At 31.8% G+C, this 22,263-nt stretch overlaps 1 protein-coding gene across 3 annotated transcripts in view; it reads right to left on the minus strand.

Annotated features, from left to right (window-relative positions):
- The window catches only part of LOC126746549 (leupaxin), a 186,626-nt gene that overhangs the window by 38,763 nt on the left and 125,600 nt on the right, over positions 1 to 22,263 (minus strand). For all 3 annotated transcript variants that reach the window (XM_050454858.1, XM_050454857.1, XM_050454859.1), the window contains exon 5: positions 8,634 to 8,805. In XM_050454858.1, coding sequence (XP_050310815.1) covers positions 8,634 to 8,805 — 172 coding nt within the window. The remainder of the gene's footprint in view (positions 1 to 8,633; positions 8,806 to 22,263) is intronic.

A 22,263-nucleotide genomic window follows, 5' to 3' on the forward strand; every position in this document is an offset into this window, starting at 1 on the left:
GACAGAATAACACCACCGATGTCAGAACAAGTTTCCTCGAATTGGTTTTATGGATTTCCCTAAAACCAAACTGATAAGGATTTAATACATGGATCATGTTTAAAAATGATAACATCCAACTTTCAACAACTTTTTCCACTATTTTGGATAAAATATGGGTTTATAATTTGAGAGCCTCCGCTCGCCTCCGCTCTTGTGGGATAACTTTTGCTAGTTAAAGTATGTAGACAAGGGCCCATGATCCATTGTTTGAGCTTAATCATATGAAACTACATACAGAATAGATTTTTTCAGAGATTTTTTCCAATAAATCAAGAGAATCATGGAAAACTGTAAACGATCTAAAAGGTAGACATAATGTTTCAGTTAATTTCAATAATGATTAGGAGGAACGACAAGGCGGTATTTAAGTCATTAAGTGCTAATTGAGGCATTCTTTTTTGTACCCATAATGCAGATGACTTTGAGTGTCTAATAAGAAATTTACAGTTTGATCTCTTAAGTTAGTAGCAATTTGGCTTTCGTCACTCCCTAAACGTGAATTCATACTCTTAACTTTCTAGAACACATTTACATTAAAGTTGATTCATTCGAGGTGACTGTAGCAGTCTTCTGTGACTTGTCCAAAGCATTTAACTGTGTGAGTCAAATGCTTTTGGGGATAAACAAATTAGTTAAATATTAGAATTGATTATTTGATCGTTGATGTTTAACATTAGCAGACTACTTAGTACAATCACCAGTAAACGTTATGAGACAACAATCTCTCCCGATTTTTGTGCATGAGAGTACCAGTTTCCAAGATGCCTCCAGCCCTATGGCTATTCTTACGGCATAACAATCAGTTGTTACTTCCTTTGGAAGAAATTGTAGCATGAGACTTAGAATTAATGTACAGCACAGTGCTATAGAATAGTGGTGTCGTCAGGAAATAATGTAGTTTTTCAGTAATTTTTAGTAAAGCGAAGTTATTAGTGACAATAAGGAATAAAACTAACACCTGAGGATTGACACAATATTTCTCCAAAAGCTCAGAGTGACTCAATCTATTAAAATTTTATTGAAGACGTTTGGAGAAACAGAACCAAGAGCTAAAGTTTTTTACTTCAAAATTTAGGATGATGAAGCTTCCGCAGCAGAATTCGGTAATCAAATAAATGTCTTTGATAAATCAGAGAAAGATGCCGGAGTTACACTACCATCACTCTCGATCTCAGAGTAAACTCCTTTGAAAACTGAAAAGATGACCTTGAGTGTCTAATAAGAAATTTGCAGGATGAGAGTTCTTGAGATTGGGATGGCCTCTTATTAAAAATATTTTTAGGTTTGATCTCTTAAGTTTCTAGCAGTTTGACTTTCGTGGCTCGGTAAACATGCCTTCTTAGATTTCTAGAACACATTTACAGTAAAGTAAATGCTGTCGAGGTGACAGCAGCAGTCTGCGACTTGCCCAAAGCATTTGTTTGTGTAAGTCATAGAGTGCTGCAGTTCTGGAACAGATTTACAGTAAACTGCATATTACCGATGTAGCTGCAGCATTCTGCGACTTGTCAAAAGCATTTGACCGTGTGAGTCGAATGCCTTATAATTTTGCTTAATAAAAAAATTAGTCAAATATTAGAAATGATCATGCGATTATTGAAGATTGACAGAAGGTCTACAAAAGGTGTAGCAGCAAAGTACTTTGTACAGTTAAGAGACAACTGCCAAGAATGTTTGCGGTTTTTTGTATAAACTTGTTTTTAACAAGTTTAGTAAAAGGAGGCTTAGAGATCTATCAGAATCAGTGTTGGAGGGAAAGTACCGTGTCATTTGATAGAGGTGTCCAAAGTCAGCAAATAACTTAACATTATATTATAACTTATTAGTGACGATAAGGAATAAAACTGACCGCATCACGATTCCCACTCTTAGCAGTCTTCTGCGACTTGTCATCAAAGCATATGACTGTGTGCGTCACCGAGTGCTGCTGTTTTGCAGTTTCCTTGGACACAATTTGGTTTCAGAGAAACTACCCTAGAATTGTTCCTTTCCTATCTTTCAAGAGCATTTGAGTCTATGAGTCACAGAGTGTTGCTGTTGTGGAATACATTTACAGTACGCTGAATTTTGACAATGTGGTTGCAGCGGTGTTCTGTGATTTATAAAAAGTATTTGACTGTGTGAGGCACAAGGTGCTGCTGTGTAAACTTTTCAGTTTGGTTTCACATAATCTTAATAGTAAGGAAAGACAGAATTGTTGAAAATCAACTAGTTTACCAGACAAAAACTCCCTGTGTTGAAAAGCATTGGCTTATGGAGCTCCAGTGATTAAAAAGTGAGATATCAGATAACTGCTAAGTATAACACAATAGGTAACGAGCCTAAGGATTACCCCTTTATGATGAAAGGTCACGAAGATGTTAAATGTATCTCAAATAGGTTCAAATTACTGAATTTTTAAAGGATACTATCCGGACATACTCCAGAAATATTCAATGTGGTGTGAGTCAGAGATCAATCTTAAGAAATTGTTAGAGAACAACTTTATCGTCGCCGTACAAGGCTAGGTACAGTTAGACAAAATCGATTTCTACAAATTTAGACTATAAGTGAACATAAAAGTTCAACAACTGCTCATATACCGCAAAACCATTTTATAGATGCAACATATACAAAAGTAAATACTTAAACTGTACGTCATTGGCTTCATGAAATCCACACATTGATTAGATCTTGAGCAGAGTTCAATGAAGTAACATAATGTTTGCTGACAAGACAGGTTTCTTTTAAACTATATCGAGTTTGAAAACCACCAAGAAACTGAAAGATTACAGAGGCTTTGAAGAAAACTTAGTAATGATTCGGGCTAGCATATCTTTAAATGACCACTTGGATGTAGTAATTCTTTGAAAAGGGGTGATCAGGATACACAGGAATAACAAAGAAGTTCTTAAACATCCAATTCAATACCGCCATATGTGCACATTTTTCATTTTTTATTTAAAGGCGGTATTGCACTATTAAAATATACTTTTGAATGAAATATAGCCACAAGTGATTGTGGGTTTCTAAACTTCAGACATGGCCCTATGAAATTCAGTTGGGCTTTTTGTGCAATACTACACTTATGACGATATGGCACGGAACTTCTCACTTTTTGCTAATATTTAGGTGGCATAAATGTTTTTGTGGCGGTACTGCAATGACGTTATTACGGTAGTAATTTAAAATCATAACCATAACAAAAATAGTTAGAATTTATGTGTTTTTTTAATGTGATCAGTTTACAAGCTGCTATAATAAGAGTAAAAATATATTATTTAATAAGTGTTATTGTAAAAATGAGTTCAAGAGGTAAATTGATGGCCCAGAAAGCATTACGACTGAAAGACGAAGAAAATTTACAATCTACCAATAATCCGGTAGCTTCCAATGTAAGAATAAATGAAAAAAAAACACCAAAATCGAAACTATTCGCATACATATTTATTAAAATAATGATATTTTCTATAATTATTATTTTTTAACATTTATTACAAATAACAAAAGCTCCAAACCAATCAATTGAATCATGCATCTTACATGACAATGTGACAGCAGAGTCGCAAATCCTTAGACCTATATTTCGGAGGAAAATATACAGGGTGGTCCGGTTTCGATGGCGGAAAATTAAATGGCCGACGGAGAACGAAAAAATAATAAGTTTGCTATTATAAATAATATTCGAAAAATGATTCATTAAAAAATTACAGGGTGTCAAAATTCTAATTAAAAAAATCATTTTTTTTTATTTTTCTTAAACCACTTTAGATATTTTAATGAAATTTGGCACGTTTAGACAGGTAATCAAGACGCATCTTTTTGTGCAAAAATTATTAATTTTATTCACCAGTGGCGTGTGTGCGGGCCGACCTTCATACAATTTTAATTAAAAAAATGATGCGCCACTGTTTTTTTTTTAATTTCTTTTTTTTATGATATCCTTGTTTAATTTAAAATAAAAAACATCTCTTTACTTTTTGTCGTACGACACACTGTTTGCGAGTAAAAAAATTAATTTTTATAAATGCTGATTTTTTTTTTAATTAAACAAAAAATATGAAAATAATAAATTTAATTAAAGACTAAATTATTCTGTTGGGTTCTAAAAAAGACACAAGAATCTGGATTCCGAAATTCAAATAAATAATGAATATAATAATGCCGGCAAGAAGGCAATGCATGCATAAAACAAAAGACGGTTTGTTTGTATTTTATTATGACAGTTAATTATTTAAGTAAGTCAAATAATTGCGTTGGTTAACTTATTAATTTTGCTATTGTTAACAGTGTTGTTATAAAAGTTATAATATAAAAGTATTGTGAAAAATGCGTTTTTCAAGTAATGAATACGCTGATATTCATTTTTGTTATGGATTTTGTGATGGAAATGCGGAAGCGGCAGTTCGTGAATATCGAAGACGGTATCCAAATAGAAGAATTCCAGATGCTCGCGTGTTCATTAGAACACATCAAAATTTTAGGAACTTTGGTCTACGTGGTAATAATGAACAATACCGAAACCAGAGAAATAATAATGAAAATCGTGTACTGCGCACTTTTGATAATAATCCAAGGCTGAGCTCTCGCAAGGCAGCTCAACAACTACAAATTCCTAAATCTCAAATATTGCGAACCTTACACGCTGACCACAGGCATGCATATCACCTACAGCCTGTTCAGGGTTTACACCCTGGTGATGCTGAAAAGAGAGTAAGATTTTGTCAGTGGCTTTTAAACTCAACAGAGGAAAATCCCGACTTTTTACACAAGATACTTTGGACGGATGAGTCTTGTTTTACAAGACGCGGAGTGATAAATTTTCATAACATTCATGTTTGGGCACAACAGAATCCTCATGCAATTCGGCCAAGATCGTTTTAAAATGAATTTTCCGTTAATGTTTGGTTGGGCGTTATTCGTGATAATGTTTGTGGTCCGCATTTCCTACCTCCAAAGCTAAACTCACAACTATTTCTGGAGTTTTTAAATAATAGTCTGCCGGACTACATTGAGGATTTACCCATTAATTTGAGACATGAAAGTTGGATACAACTGGATGGAGCCCCCCCACATTTTGGAATAGGTGTAAGAAACTGGCTTAATAATAATTACCCTCGAAGGTGGATTGGCCGGCTAGGGAGGAATGATATTAATGATGAAAATGGTATTGGAGCAATACCCTGGCCACCCAGGTCACCGGATCTTAATCCACTAGATTTTTACGTTTGGGGAAACATTAAGGATAAAGTTTACGCTAATCCCGTATTTAACAGAGAGGAATTAATCTTAAGAATTCAGGAAGCATGTAATGACATGCAAAATCACAATTTTGTGGTACTGGCTGCAATAAACTCCTTAATAACTCGGTGTAGAAAATGTATTGAGGTCGGTGGGCTGCATTTTGAACAACTTCTTTAATTATTAATTGTTTTTATTTTGTTATTGTTTTTAAACGAATTAAATGTGTTATCTTCTTATGTGTTTTTATAAATCAGCATTTTTACTCGCAAACGGTGTGTCGTACGACAAAAAGTAAAGAGATGTTTTTTTATTTTAAATTAAACAAGGATTTCATAAAAAAAAAAGAAATTAAAAAAAAACAGTGGCGCATCATTTTTTTAATTAAAATTTATTAAAATTGTATGAAGATCGGCCCGCACACACGCCACTGGTAAATAAAATTAATAATTTTTTTGCACAAAAAGATGCGTCTTGATTAACTGTCTAAACGTGCCAAATTTCATTAAAATATCTAAAGTGGTTTAAGAAAAATAAAAAAAATTGATTTTTTTTAATTAGAATTTTGACACCCTGTAATTTTTTAACGAATCATTTTTCGAATATTATTTATAATAGCAAACTTATTATTTTTTCGTTCTCCGTCGGCCATTTAATTTTCCGCCATCGAAACCGGACCACCCTGTATATAATGTGCAACTGTGGATCGATTCGCAAACACATATTTCCAATAAGGTATTTTAAGTTATTGTTACAAAACGTTGACATACATTCTTAATTTATTTGGAGATTGTCATAACATATAAACCTTATTGATTGGTAATAAAGACCTAAATGAACGTCTTATTATTTTTTTTGCAGGCTAAGATGCTACAGCTGAAAATGTCATTGAAGATACATTTAGTATTGATAAACTTCCTGTATATTCTCCCTGTACCGAAACTTTCGATATTTTGGTGTCGGGCAAGACGGCGAAGATTCAGTTGATTATGTTTACTCAACAAGCGATTCTGATTTTGTTCTCATCTACAATTTAATACAGTTAATGAAGAAGAAGAGAATATCGAAGAAAGTGAAAGGCCAGGTATACCAAAAATAAAGGTGAAGATATTCGAGCGAACGAAGACTCGAATGATAACGAAGTTCAGGACCATGAGGAAGCAGAAAAAGCAGAAATTAATTCTGAAATATCTCAACTTAAACACATTAGCCGCAAACGAATACGAAGACCCGAAACCTGGAAAAGAAATTTAAAGAAAAAGCAAGTGAATACTGGTGAAAGCTACATATCCGAAGGAAATAGAGATTCCAAAGAAGGCAATAAAAGCTACATGCAAGGAAAACTGTAGATTCAGATACTCTACAATCCAAACAGCAATGCGTAAAGCTATATTTAACAATTTTTAGCAGTTAGGCGACAACAATCTTCAGAGACAGGAATTAATAAAACCCAAATTCAGACGCGTGACCGAAGAAACCAAAAGAGGCGAAAATATTCGCTATTTTTTTAGTCTTAATGGTGAAACAAGGAAAGTGTGCAAATGTGTTAGTTTATATGAACACATAAATGTAGGAGATAGGTTTATAAGAACAACACAGACTCAAGAAAGTAACATAGTCAGAAAGGATAAAAGAGGAAATCAGGAGCAAGGTAACAGCAGACTACAAGATGTCAAAGATTCTGTAAGAGATGACATTCGGATTTATTGATGGATCTCTTACTCAAATGTAGATATTACAAACAAGAAAATTTACCAATTGCTAGAAGATGTATTTACGAAACGATATTTAACAAGAGTTTTTTTTTATCAGCCCAAAAAGGACCAAAGTTTCATTTGGACAACCCAAGAAATGGTTGGTGATGCCCTATAAAGCAAGTAAAAACAAAAGCCGCGAGGGAGAGCTATAGAATCTGTCAGAGAAGATTCAAACATTATTGTGGCATGTTTCGACCTGCAAGCGGTATTACCAACCCCGTGTGGTGATGTTTCAGCTTTCTATTATAAATGCCGCCTAAATTGTTTCAATTTTACGATTTTTGAAATTGCAGCTAAAACGTGGTCTGTGCTATTTTTGGCATGAAGCGATTGCCTCCCAAGGAGCAAATGAGATAAATCAACATGCCTCTTCAATTATATCAATAGTTTGCCCGCTGGTATAGATTTAATTGTTTACTCCAATAATTGCGTGGATCAAAATAAAAATAAAATTGTAGTGTCGATGTACCTCTACGCAATATCAAACACACAAGTAAAAAGTATTGTTCATAAATTTTGGACTGTGGGTCATACCCAAAATGAGCGAGACTCAATGTATTCTGTGATTGAAATAATAATCGAAACAAAAATAAATAATAAACAAAAATAAAAATCGCCATTAAAGAAGGAAAACCCTATGAAGTTAAAAAATTACCAACAGAAGAATTTTTTAACTTTAAAGAAGTTTTCAAATAAATTTGGATTAAAATTTACTAACTAATTCTCAAAACGAAGAAGTTATTTCGGGTGACATACAGGTAATTCAAGTTGAAAAGGAAAATCCTAGTAAAGTGTATTATAAATATAATTTTGAGGGGGGAATTCAAGAAATTGATTTGTCTTCACGGCGAAATAAAAGTTTAAAAGGTACTGAATTAATTAAAGCCTATGATACAGCGCCTATATTAAAAGAAAAAAATAAAGAACATCTTCTGGAAGTGTGGAAAAACCCTGTTTTTTTTTTAAATATACAGATATATGTCAGCAATATATAAGTATTTCGTGCCTAAATTTAAAGTAGTTATCTATTATAGTTATAGTAACATTTTAGTTTTAGCACTTGTGTAGTATTGAATTGGATGTACCATATGTCTGTTTCTATAATATTCAAGTTATGGCAGCCGATTTAAATTCCACCAACTTTATTACTAAGAAACCTGCAACATGTGAAGTTCTCGTGGAACAAAGTAAACAAAAAGGGCTTTTTGAAATAATCAATAAACTTGGAGTTGGAGGAGCTTATTAGTTTTATTTTGAAATCATTTTTTGATTATCTGATCTGGGAAAAGCGGCTGCAGACAAACCGCATGGATGTTGAGTAACTAGTGTGATGGTATAAAAATATGTAATTGTATAATTGTAATTGTATATATGTAAATAGTTTTATACCAATCTAAACTAAGTATCAAATAAAATAGTAAATATCATCGTAATAAATCGAAACTTAAGCGCAATCTAGGCGAACGTAGTCGGAATAATCATATCTCTGGTACTTTTAATATGAGATCGCGTGCTAAAATATGGTATAAGTAGTGTGTCCGTTGGAGAATCAAGATACATAGGTCGGAACTTTCACATCTGGGCTTGAGTAACTTGTTATATTTGTCAACCTACCTTTATATTTGATAAACTCGCCATCAGGTCGTCGAGTTCTCTTGTAGCAGAAGAAGCAGCTCTAGTGGTATGATGAGCAGAAAGAAGTTCGGTGTCACCGGGAAAACCGGTTTCTGTCTTAGTTTCCTTGACAGTGATCACTACTTTTTTGGGCCCTTGGTAGATTACATCACTGGAAGAGAATATGGTCATCGATACAATATACTTTGACATTTTATAGATGTTTATTTTTTATATTGAGATATATATTAGGTGTGTACTGGGTGATAGGATTTTTGTATATAAAGAAATTTAGTAAGAAGGCATAAATTATACCAATTGATATTGTTACTGAACAATTTATTGCCTTTTGGTTGATGAAAACCAGACACCTGCTTTTCGAAAAATAGAATATTGAACATACTAATGAATGTAATGTGACATGTGCAAATCTTAAATATACCGGGTGTCCAGAAACTCTACCGACAAACTTTACGGGATGATTCTCACACAAAAATAAGAAATGAATTTAATATGAATAAATGTCCTAAACGTACTACTTCCGGCTCTACAAGGTGTTAAAAATTAAATTTTACTTTTTTTTTTAAATAACTTTATTACCAATGTAAATGTTTTTTTAAGATTTGCAGATGTGTTTTATGCATCAAAGGGCGTTTTTGGACGGAAATGAAAAAAAAAATTTTTACCAGTAGCGTCTGAGGTTTATAGTAAATATTTTTTAATAAAAAAAACAGGACACCACTGAATTTTTCTAAAATAAATGTTAATTTTTAAATCCCTGTTTAGTTTTGAGCAAATTTGTATTCTTGAGTTTTTTTCTTTGATGCACTATTTTTGCGTAACTAAATAATAACCTTTTTTTGGGAATGCTCAATTTAATAAATACATAGCAACGTATTTCTCTATTAATCAAAGTTTCTTTAAATTTTGTTAGTAGGCTAAAAATAAAATAAATAAAACAGAAACAAAAACTTTGATGTAGTTATTATAGTAACTTAGCTGTAAATATTTCCGCGTAACTATTTTTTGACATTAATGAAAAAATTAACTTAGTAATAGTTTATTTTAATAACGAAGAATATATGAAGCTGATATGTATTTAGTTTATGGCGAATCTACTAGAACTAGCTCAACGCAGAAAAAATTCTGAACAGAAGACATCCATTGCACTCTACGTTTACTGCACTTTCAGCGGCTGAGAGAGACAGTATCGGTCATTCCAATTCCATTCAGCCTTGCTACAGTTAATAATTTATCAAAATCATCTGTGTGAAATGTTTAACATAAAGAACAACCTTTATCAATTTTATTTTCAAAAAGTTAATAAAAAAAATAAAAAACAAAATAAAAAAAAACAACGATTATCAGTTTTTTTTTAGATTTTTTTAATGATGAATCTCTCTTTACTAAGAATTATTTTTTAATATTCATAACACTCATTATTATTTAAGTGTTGAAGAAAATCCTCACGTGTTTAGAAGCCCATCATCAACACAGATTTAAAATTAATATTTGGATAGGAGCAATTGGTAATATTTTATTAGGGCCCGTCTAACTGCCTGATCGCTTAAAAGTTAATGAATATTTAAATTTTTTTCAAAACATATTACCACAACTGCTGTATTAAGTGCCTTTAAATATCCGTCTAAATTATTGGTTCATGGCACACTTAGTGTAAAAGTTCGAGCAGCATTTAAACCAGACGTACCAAAATAAATGGATAGGAAGAGGTGATCCGATTGCTTGGCCTTCTAGATCCCCCGATTTAAATCCCTGTAACTTTTGCATTTGGAGGTATTTAAAATCGGAAGTTTATGCCGTTCCTATAAAAATTCGAGAATAGCCTTGGGAAAGAATTGAGCAGGTTTGCAATAAATTTCGAAATAAACTGGAGATTTTTCAAAGAATTCGATCTTCCTTATCACAAAGAGCGAGATTATTACTGTATCAGATGGAAGTCATGTAAATATTTTGTTTCATTTTATTTTGTTATTGTTGCTGTTGTTATTGTATTTTTTTTAAATAAAATACCAATTTTCTATTTAGTGTAAAATTTATAAAAAATTAAATTATTTAAACTTTAGAATTTAGTGCCCAGAAATGTTTAATTTATTAGGAATTTACACTTAAACATCACCTTCGGTTCGCTTTTTTCCCCCGTTATCGTAAAAAATGCTGAAAAATCGCATTGATTTTCCAAGAAGAGAAGTAGAAACATATCATCCATTCTTTCTCCAAGAGACCACACAAAAAACAAAATAAAAGTAAAAACTAATGAATTTAAAATATAACTTTTCTAAGGAGGACTGAATTTGAAATTCTAACATGATTTTGAACTTAAATTCAAATAAATCCAATTTTAATAATAAGCACCTACCTCTAAAAATAATATAAGAAATCACGATTTAATCCTTCCAAAAGCTGACAAGGGTAATTGCCTGGTACTCAAGAGGGATGATTACATAGATAAGATATTAGGTCTTTTGGGTTCTGATGACTTATATAAACAAAGACCCTACTGGTTCTTTTTTCTCTAAGGTTAAACAAATCCTTGATAAGTGTAATCTAATTTTAGACTTCTTTCATACTAAAAAAAAATTATATTCTATAAATTCTAGCACTCCTCTCAAACAACACAAATCCAATAGTCCTATTAGATCAGTAGCGTCGTTTTTGAACTCACCTTGTTGTCAGCCTGGTTAACTACCACTAACTGGTTTTAGAAGCACTTATTCTACAAAAAATTCAGTAGAATTAACAAATTTTTTAAAAAATATCTGCATACCAGAGGGTTGAAAATTAATTTCTCTGGATGTTAAAATGTATCCTCAAGTATTCCACTTGATCATTACCTTGATTTGGCCAGAGATCCTTTGCTTAAGTCAACGCTTAAAAGACTTATTGTTGATGATCTTTTAACACTTCTGAAGCTAGTACTTTGCTTGATACCAAGTTATTGGAGTTTCTGTTATTCTGAGTGAGATTTTTATGAATGATTTGGAGAAAAGGATTGTCAATGGTAGGTTTGGTGCTTTTCTTACTGTATATAAGAGAAACGTGGACGATATTTTTGTGAAGTGGAATGGCAATGATCTAGAATTAGCGAATTTCCTCATTTCTATAACCTTTTTTCACACAAATATCTCGTTCACAATTGAGGAAGAAAAGAATTTTGAAGTCTTCAAATCTCACAATTGCTTTCAAAACAACAAACAATTTAAAAAGACAAACAATTAGTTAGGATAATAGATAAGGCTGATTTCTTTTCAAAATCAGGGGTATATTATTTAAAATGTAATAACTGTAATGCCATTTACATAGGGCAATCGGGGCGTAAAATTTCCAACAGAACTAAGAAACACACAGCATTGGTGGACAAGTACAGGGATATTGACTTTGACTGGCGTTTGCGAATCATTTATTCGCCTTCTCACATGATTTTTCTTTAACACAGGGAGCAGATATTTTACACGAATGCTCAAAAGGCAAAAAACTGGACCTGTTAGAAATCAGAATGAAGATAGAAATAGATAGAGAATAGATGGAAATTATCACTTTTGAACCTCACCTCATTTACGACAACTTCTGTGTTTGAATTTGAGTCTTTTTCATTTAATTTTTATTGTTACAATTTTATATACATAATTGATATAGTGAGGATTATTTTCATAGTTTGTTCTTTCACTGTCAAGTCAATGTTTCACTTTCAAGTGGGTCCTTTCCACATTTACTTAAAGATGCATTGATTATACCATTATTTAAGGGTGGAAACTATGATGATCCATCAAATTTCAGACCCATAGCTCTACTTCCCACACTTGGCAAGCTTGTAGAGGGATTGGTAAAAACTAGAATCATGGAATTTTTGAAACGGCTTAAACTTAAAGTTAATTAATAGGGAAACTAATAAAAAAAACCACAAAAAAATCATCTAAATAAATTATTACAGAAAGAATAACAACAGATTTGCATGAGTGTGTGCTCAGAATCAATATAAGTAATTAATATTTTATTTAATACTTTTTTATTTATAATATAATTTTTACATAATAATTAATTATAAGCCTGAGGCTAGAGGGAGACGGAGGAAACGACGAATGCCGGGAGACGGATGATGGACGGTCCAGACAATTTTTGATAATGTTTACTTGTATGTATTTTAGGTCAAAAAGCGAATGCGTGCACCTCTATTGTTAAAAAGAAAAAAACAAGAAAAACCAAAGACAAGAGTAAAACAAAAATGTATGTACATATTAGTTAGTTGCGAACCTATAGTTGAGTCTGCTGGAGCATTAATTTCACATGCTTTTTAAAACCACTTAATGTAAAATTTTTAATTGTATTTGGAAGGTCATTCCAAATCTTACACGCCCTGTATGTAAATGATTTTTAAAAGTTTGTCGTCCGGTGAAGAGGAACTCTATATAAATTAATGTTTCTAGTTTCATGAGCAGTGTGTGGTAGTGGCATTAAACAGTCATGCAGATACTCCGGTTTCCCAGTCTTGATTATTCTATAGACAAAGCAGTACATATGAAGCTTTCTTCTATTCTCCATGGTTAAAATTTTGTTATTATTTAGATGTGTAGTTATATGATCTCTATTGGGGATGTTAAAAGAGAATGTCATGTATGTGTTTTGTAATTTCTGAATTTTTTTTTATATAAACTTGTTATAGAGTTGGAGTATACCACATCTTCATAATCAAATAATGATAAAATTAGAGTATCACAAAGGAAGTATTTAATTTTTGAGGATAGACATTTTTTAGGCGATAGTAAGCTGCTTTTAATTTATTGTTGATGTCTGTTTCAAATTTTGTTATTTTTCAGGCAATTCCTTGCTTGTCTACTTTGGCTTATAAGAATTGCCTGGGATTTCGTAGCATTGATGTTATGATTATGATCATTGGCATAATTAAATATTCTCGTTGAATCTTGATTTATTTTAAGATTACATTCTGTCAGATCTTTACGGTTAATTGACATATAAAGTTGTGAATCGTCTGCATATTGATGTAGTGTGCTATAAAAAAGACAGCTATGCATGTCTGCTACATAAATAGAAAATAAAAGTGGAGATAGAATTGATCCTTGGGGGACGCCTTTTGTTATTGGTTTGTACTTTGATTTGATTACCCCGGATTCGATTGCAATTGACACACAACGCGCTCTATTAAGCAAGAAATTTGAAAAAAAGTTTATTACGGGTTTGGAAAAATTATTATCTTATCCATCAGCAATTTGGATTCCGGACGAAACTGGGTACATTTGATGCTATTTTCATTTTTTTGGAAAGTCTGTACATGGGGTTGAACGCTGGGGAGAGTGCGGCGGCGGTGTTCTGTGACTTATCTAAGGCGTTTGATTGTGTAAGTCACGGAATACTGCGGCAGAAGCTAGAAACCTATGGATTCAGAGGAGTTGCTCTCGACTGGTTTCGTTCTTACCTATCTGGAACAACACAATGGGTATTCTTTGACAGTGATATGTCATCCCGTCGGGACATGGATGCGGGTGTGCCCCAAGTCCAATTAGGGGCAAATTTGCTATCTTTGCGGATGATACAATAATACTTTAGCATGACACTGACCCCAAGAGGTTAAACATTATTGTTGATGAAGATTTAATTCTTGTAAAGTCATGGTGTGAATCTAATAGATTAACTTTTAATATTTCTAAAACTAATATTTTAACTTTTAAATGTAACTTCGGTACTGTCACTTTGCAAAATGAAACAATAAGTCCTTCTGAAACATGCAAATTTTTGGGTCTGACAATTGATACAAAAAATATCAGCTTGGCCCCTCCCTCCTCGGGTTACAATCTCCCAACAACCTTCTCTTTACCTCTGCCTATCTCAAAAAGTGAGCAGATTAGGTCCTCTATTGTGTACGAGGGCAGAAGGCTTTTTAACCATCTACCCCTTTATATAAGGCTAATAAATTGTGAAAAACGTTATAGGAAAAATATAAAGAAACCTTTACTTGCAAAAGCATTTAATTTTTTAGATGAGTATTTAAATACAACTTTTTGACAGTGAGGAGATTTTGTTTTTTTTTTTGATATTTGTTATTACTTTTTTATTTTTTATATATTTATTTTTATCTACGGTGAATATTGTTGATTTAACCTAGCTTTAGATTTGTTGTTAGTTGTAATGTGATCTGTGTAGGTGTATGTCTAGGTAAAAAGTTCGTTCTTTTTTGCACAATTTTTAATTAACTTTTAGGCCTGATGATGCTCCCCAATAGGAGCGAAATACATGTAGCTTTTAAAAATTATATATACATTTAATGAGACCTTTGACTTTTACCTTTGTTTTGCAAGAAGATAAAGTTACTTCATTTTAAAATAATAAACTCAAAAAAAATAATTTTAATAATTTTTGAGTAAATTTGACCCTTCCAAAAATGTTTTTTATTAATTTACGCAAAAACAGTGCCTCAAATTAAAAAAAAACCTGCTCAAAACTAAACAAAGATTTAAAAAATTTAATTTATTTTAGAAAAATGCAGTGGTGTACTGTTTTTTATTGAAAAATATTTACGATAAACCTCTTACGGACGCCATTGGTAAAAATACATTTTTTTCTTCTAGGTCAAAAAATATCCCCTGATGCATAAATCACATCTACAAATTTAAAAAAAAATTAAAAAAAAAAACGTTTTTTTGTAGATCCGAAAGTAAAGACGTTTAAAACATATAATTATATATTTTTTTTCTTTGTTGGAGAATCATCCTGTAAAGTTCAGCGGCAGAGTTCCTGGACACCCGGTATATTAAAAATTCATAGATCATCTAGAAAGTTGGTTTTCAGATTCCCAGAAATTTGGTTGACTGTTGGTTATAATTACGAAATATTGGAAATTAGATTTTTGATTAAGTTGAGAACTTATTTAGTTATTGAATAATATCGAAGAACTGATTCGTTATATTGAAGAACACAAAATTCGTACCTTCGCTACAAACTTCAATTAAAATTCTATATTTTTTAATATGATTTAAGTAAATTAAATCTGACATTTATTTTAAAATTAACAGATAAATGACAGTAAGAAAAATATACAGGGTGTTCATATGAAAACTTCCCACCAAGGATTTATCGAAAACCACTGTTAAAAAAAAAACGCCGAAATACGTCAAAAGGTTTGTCAAATGGGACAACTTTCTAACCTAAAATTACTTCACCCCCTTGCACCCATTGCCCCCCAGAGTCATCCCCTAAAAATTGTAAATGGCAAGGGGTATCGAGTAATAGCTTGTTTAAAAGGTCTTTCGAAGTCTTTTATTTTGACGTTTGATTTTTTTTAATCGGTCGATTCGTTTTCGAGAAAATTAGAAAAATCTTTGTTTATCTTAATTTGTTCAGATAGAAAACGAAAACATGAAAATATCAGTTTTTATTTCAATAAGTGTTCAAAATGTTGCCCGTTAGGGTTTGCCAAATCTACAATTTTACGATCACAAATCTACGTTTATAATTTAAAACGGATTTTTTTTTAACGGAAATTTTAAACGGTGCAACTCTTTATGGGGATGATAGCTAACCTAATTTCGAGCGTTTTAAGCCATTTTTCATCATGTATAGGTCGAAATAGTTTTTTTAAATTTTGATTGCAACTTTTCCTTTTTTTTCCCAATAAATACACTTTGTAGAATGAAGAATTTCAAATAGAATTTAAAAATCGAATACAATTTGTAACAACAAAAAGTTTAAAAAGTTAACACAATTATAAATATAAATATTTTATTCATGTCAAAAACTGAAAAAGTATAATAAATATATATGATTAAAAAAAAATCATACAACTTTCACAGAAGCAATAATAATGCAATTTCTAATCGTAGCAAAAAAAATAACAAAAATAATCGTAAAAAAGTCTAAAGTAGTCTAAGTTTAGAAAAAAAAAAGCCAGCTTAAAATTGATGACTTATCTTATAGATAGAATTGATTTTCCTGCCCGAAAGATTATGATTTTATAAAATTTATGTACATACCTAAAATAGTCAACAACATATTCAGTTAAAATCACCATTTTTCAGTTTAAACCCAATACAGATAACCCGAAAACGATTTTCCACGTTACTACGAAAAATAACACGCCGATACTGCAAAGAACGGCAATGAATTAAGGTATTAATTTATTATACGTAAAATCGTGGGTTGCACCGCATATCTTATGCTAATAAGATATGCGAAGGTCTCTTACACCTTACCAATTATAGGCAAGATATTTGGTCAATATCTTAAAAGAGAATTGGTTTATTGAAATTGCAAAAAATAAACAACCGATTGTCAACCTGTCACTATAGAATAAACATACACGGATATAAAAAAAAGTTAGCATCAAGTGACCCAATAGAATTATGTCTTGTGGATAACAATAAAAATCGTCGAAACTTACTGTCGAAACTGTAAGTCATATTGAATATAAAATATGTGAACTATAACATATTTATACACATATTTCGCTTCATTTACGATTGGTTTGCATCTTAATACACTTTTTCGAGGATATACAGGATGTCAATTTAAAAATATACCACCCTCTCCCTGTATAAAATTTAAAAATTTCCAAAGACACGTCAAATTTATTTTTAAAGTTAGTTTACAATAAAATTGCAGCAGCCCTCTGGCGGGAGCGGATATAACTTTTAAAATCTTAAATGAAAAAGGGGGGAATCAAGGGGGAAAAAAATCGAGTCATACCTCATTTTAAAGGTCTTTTATTTACCTTTTTAAAGATAAAGTTTATGATGTTATATAAATAAAAATGTTTTATCTTTTTGTTAACACTTTATAAGAAACAAATTAAAACCGTAAAGATACTTATTTTTTTAAGTAATAACTATCGTAATGAAATAGAACATAAAAAGTAATAAAACGTAACTTAATTTATAAAATATTCAAAATATTGTCCATTCTTTTCCCAACAGTAATAAAGTCTGCTCTCAAACTCTTTTCTAACATTTAAAAAAACTTCTGCCTGGATTACTCTACACGCGGCTGTAATTCTTCTTTTTAAATCTTCCAAATTACTAGGTTGTGTTTTAAAAACAATTGATTTTGTGAAAAAAAATCTAAAGATGATAGATCGGGTGATCGTGGTGGCCATTCAATCGCTCCCGTCGACAAATTCATCTGCCAGGAAATCTATAATTTAACCACTCTCTCACCTGAGGAAAACAGTGTGATGGAGCTCCATCTTGTTGAGTGTATTAATTTTTCTTGCAAAATCATATTACTCCCTGCATCAGTTTGATTTTCTAAGCTAGATGTTATTAAGAGGTCTATTGTATCTTCCAGCAGACTAAGGTAGAGTTCACCGGTTAAATTTTCCTCAATAAATCATGCTCCTATAATAGAATTTCCAACAATTTCCAAACATTTATCTTCTCTTAATACTGCGTGTAATCTTTTCTAAATATTCGCGATTTTCATTACTCCAGTAGCGACAATTTTGTTTGTTGACATTTCCATATAATAAAAATGAAAAGCAATATATTGAATGAAAGCAAATATTCTGTAAAATATTTTGGTTTTGGTTGATAAAATTAGTCATTACTTCACTTAACTCTTTTATCAAAATCGTTAAAACTCTTGAAGAATTTGCAATTTATACAAGTGAAATTGATGTAACTTTAGTGCTTTTCTTACTGTTTCGTGAGATATTCCTACCTAATAAAAATAATTTCCATTAATAATAATTATTTTAATAAGAATAAGAATGTTGTTTCCTCAACTGAAGTTTTATGTGGCCACTGAACTCGATGTAAAAGAAATCCATCGTCAATTACTTCCGCTACTATATAATCAGCATTTATATCAATCGTTACATGTTCGAATTCTGTGTAGAATAAGTGTTTTTGTCCATTTCTCATTTCATCGTCGTCGTAAAGAGAAGGTGGATATTCTGAAAGGTCGTAATTTAAACAGTCTCGAAAATCTTTTTCTGTTTTTCGCACTAAAACAATTCTGTGAAATAAAGTCTGTGTTGATAGTCACCGCTTTTGAATGTACCTTTATGACTGAATTTATTATTGTCAAAGGTACCATACACTTGCCTTTTTGAAATTTAATATTTTCGTAATAATTCATACACACTAAAACTCCACTTGCAAAAAATAGAAAAATCAACTAAAATATGAAACGGTAAAGTAAGTAGCGGTAAGGTTAAAGTACCAATTTTCCACATGAAAATGTTTGTGCGTGGATTACAGGAGTGGATTGTTGCCGGATTTTAAAGATTGATCCACTACACTGCACAGGTAATTAATTGACTGTTCTTCAAAAAAGTACTAAAGCGATAAAATGCAAAAACACAGAAGAATTTATAAAAAACGTTACTTAAAATTCAAAAAAATTATATTTAATAATATTTAATAGGTCCGTTGAGTTACCACCTAGACTAATGTATTTACATTTTTTTGAAGAACAATTGCCCATTCTGCTGGAAGATCTTCCATTACAAATAGGCATGAATATGTCGTTTACGCATGACGGCGCTCCACCTCATTTTAGTTTATTAGTTAGAGAGCATCTAAAGAGAGTTTATCCAGACCAGTGGATAGGACCTGTATCGCGGCCGGCTAGATCACCAGATTTAAATCCCATGGATTTCTTCTTTTATTAGTTTTGCTGCCATTCTCATGCATTATTGTTAGAAGCCATAGCAATACTACTCAGATATTATCCAAAGCAAGTTGATTATCTCAAAAAGAAAGTAAAAGTAAGTGTAAGTATTTTATTAATGTAATAACAATAATTAGTAACATAACCTCATCCAAGTTTTACCTACTAGAGAGATATTCCGCGTGTTGTTTTTGACAATAATTGTCACAAAATTGTCTTTTGTTTATTTAGGTTTTATGAACAATTGCATGAGCGACGAAAAAACGTCGCTGAAAACAACCGTGGCTTAACGATAGAAAAGTACTCTGCTCTTACTGAAGAAGTGAAAAGTGCTAAAGTTGCTGAGAAAAAGACGCCAACAATGCATTAGCTTCTAAACCATTATGATAAATTATCTATACAGAGCTTAGATAAACTGATAGTACCTCAATCGACCTCGTCGTGAATTTTGCAACAGGGTTATTGAAGAATTAAAGATAATGTGGCCCGAACTAAAGCTTGTGCATGGCAAACCACGCCACAGGAAGAGCGTAGGCAGCGTCGAACGTGCGCCAATCAAGATGTAGAGAACATGCTAACGACATGGATGCTGGAAAACAAAACAGAGCATTGGAGTCAAGGTTTAAGATTTATACAATTTATGAAGAATACTTCTTTACATTATGGGATAAAAAGATCTCCATATAAAGCCATTTTCGTGTAAAGCCAAATTCCATATAAAGCCAAAATGTGATAAATTCTATTCATGCTGATATTGCTGACAATGCACAAATCGAGCAATCGCATCAATCGGAGATAGAAATTGTTACAGAAACAGAAGAGGTCATAGAAGAGCAGCTGGAAGGAGTATTAGCGAAAAATCATGATAATGGTCAAGAAATTTCATATCCGGTATGCATTACTTGTTTTAATCCCGTGAATGAAAAAGGTTTCGATGTTGGAAACCCATGTTCGGAAAATATTTGCAGTTTTTGCACTAGAAACAGAAATATACCAATGGCAACAAAAGCTGCTCATTATGGTTTAGAGCTATAGGCAAAACGAATGAAAGTAATATCGGATAGCACCCATCCAAAATCGAAAATCGGATCAACTGTAAGAATTCCCGTTCCAGACGTCGATCGAGGCAGAGGAGATGCTCCAATCACCATTTCATTACTTAAAGAGTTATGATCATCCTCTATTTCTTCAGAGTTACGTACTCGATACAATGCATCTGGGATAACATTCTGAGAACCTTTCCTATGAACCAAATCAAATGTATGTTGTCTCTGTCATGGGTTTTACCGCTTGGGAACAAAAGAAGGAGTGATTTTAAAATACTATAGCCGTTCAGAATTTAGTACGTGCCCTGCTAACATTTTGAAAATTGAAGAAGTTTCCAAAGACAGGGAAATCCCTCTTAGATCAGTGGCTACTGCTTAATCGACGAGACATGGTCAAGGTTTTAAAAAATGTAATTGTAAGGGTAAATGTCAATCAAAGAAATGTGCTTGTAGTTAAAAGGTAATGTATTATGTAATTCTAAATGCCATTATAGCTTAAGTTGTACAAACAAATACAAAAAATTAAATGTCCTGATTTGTATTCTTTACGTACGCATTTTTATATATAACTTATTTCTATAATAAATAAATAAAAATGTGTTTAAATATCTTAGAAATATACATATGTATGTCGTAGGTGCAGCTGGGTCGTATATAAATAGACTAGACCTTTTACAAACAGACTAGACCGTTCGTTAAAAGGCTAGCTTTTTACCCATATGGACTAATATCTTCAGTTCTTTTATATACGGACTAGTCCTTTTATATATGGTCTATTTTTTATAAACGGTCTGTAACATATATATGTTTTATCATCATGGTACAACAATTATCTCGAAAACTATTAACTTTAGACACTTCTAACAAGTGGACCTTGTTTGTTGCAAAAATTCAAGAAAATAAGATTTTCCAGTCAGTTGTTGTATACAGAGTAGCACAAAAAAGTTATGATAAATTATTTGCCGAAATAGTGCTTTAAGTGGCGCCTTAAACAAAAACAGAGCCTTGTTTCACATACTAGAAAACCTTTCTAACTTTCTATACGGAGTTTTATGCCAAAATCTGAAACGCTTCTTAAACAATTAGAAAAAATAGAAAAGCAAATTGTAATTTTGATATCCTGTATCTTATAAGCTATCAACTTCTGTAGTAAGATATGTTTGGGTCAATACACATATTTTGGTCTGTATTATCTCCAATTTCGAGATTTCCCAACCTTTCACAGACTATCTAGAATATTGTAGACATGTATTTAATATTTCTATAAAATAGATGCATTTTTCTTTTTGTTTTTGTGTATTTTTATTGTTATTACCTTATAGCAATTAGATTTAGTTAATATTTAAAAGCTAGGTTTAAGGTTTTTTAAATCACACTATTGTGAAAAACAGAGCAAAGAACAACAACAAGAACAACAAGAAATTGTTTTCAAGTGACAGTAATTTAAAAACCATTAAAACAATCGCTTACTAATTATAAAGGACCGTCAAAAAGTGTCAATTTGATATCCCGTGTAAATTTGATAAAATTAACTTCAACCAAGTTATAGACAAGCAGAGTTTATACGGATTTTGTATATAACATGAAGTTTTTTATTTAAACGATTTATGAAACATTCTCATAAAACACGCGCAGCTATAACTCGTGTAGTTTATTCAGCCGTCATAATATTATGCAGATCAGCAGTGATATTTTAATTTATAATTAAAACATGACGAGAAATTGGGTGTTGCCAGAGTGGTCTGATACAGACAAAGAGCTAGCCAAAAATGAAAATCTAAATGAAACTATGTATTTGAAAATTTGTATACTTATGTTTTCGAGGTCTGAGAATTAGAGTTTAACCTGAAAATTACAAAAACCAAAATAACGGTGATGATATATGAACATTGCTGTTATACGCGAGACATTCGAATTTGATGTCAGGATAAGCATGAACTCAATATCCT

Source organism: Anthonomus grandis, chromosome 17 (assembly GCF_022605725.1).
Source record: "Anthonomus grandis grandis chromosome 17, icAntGran1.3, whole genome shotgun sequence".
In the NCBI taxonomy this organism is placed as follows: domain Eukaryota; kingdom Metazoa; phylum Arthropoda; class Insecta; order Coleoptera; family Curculionidae; genus Anthonomus; species Anthonomus grandis.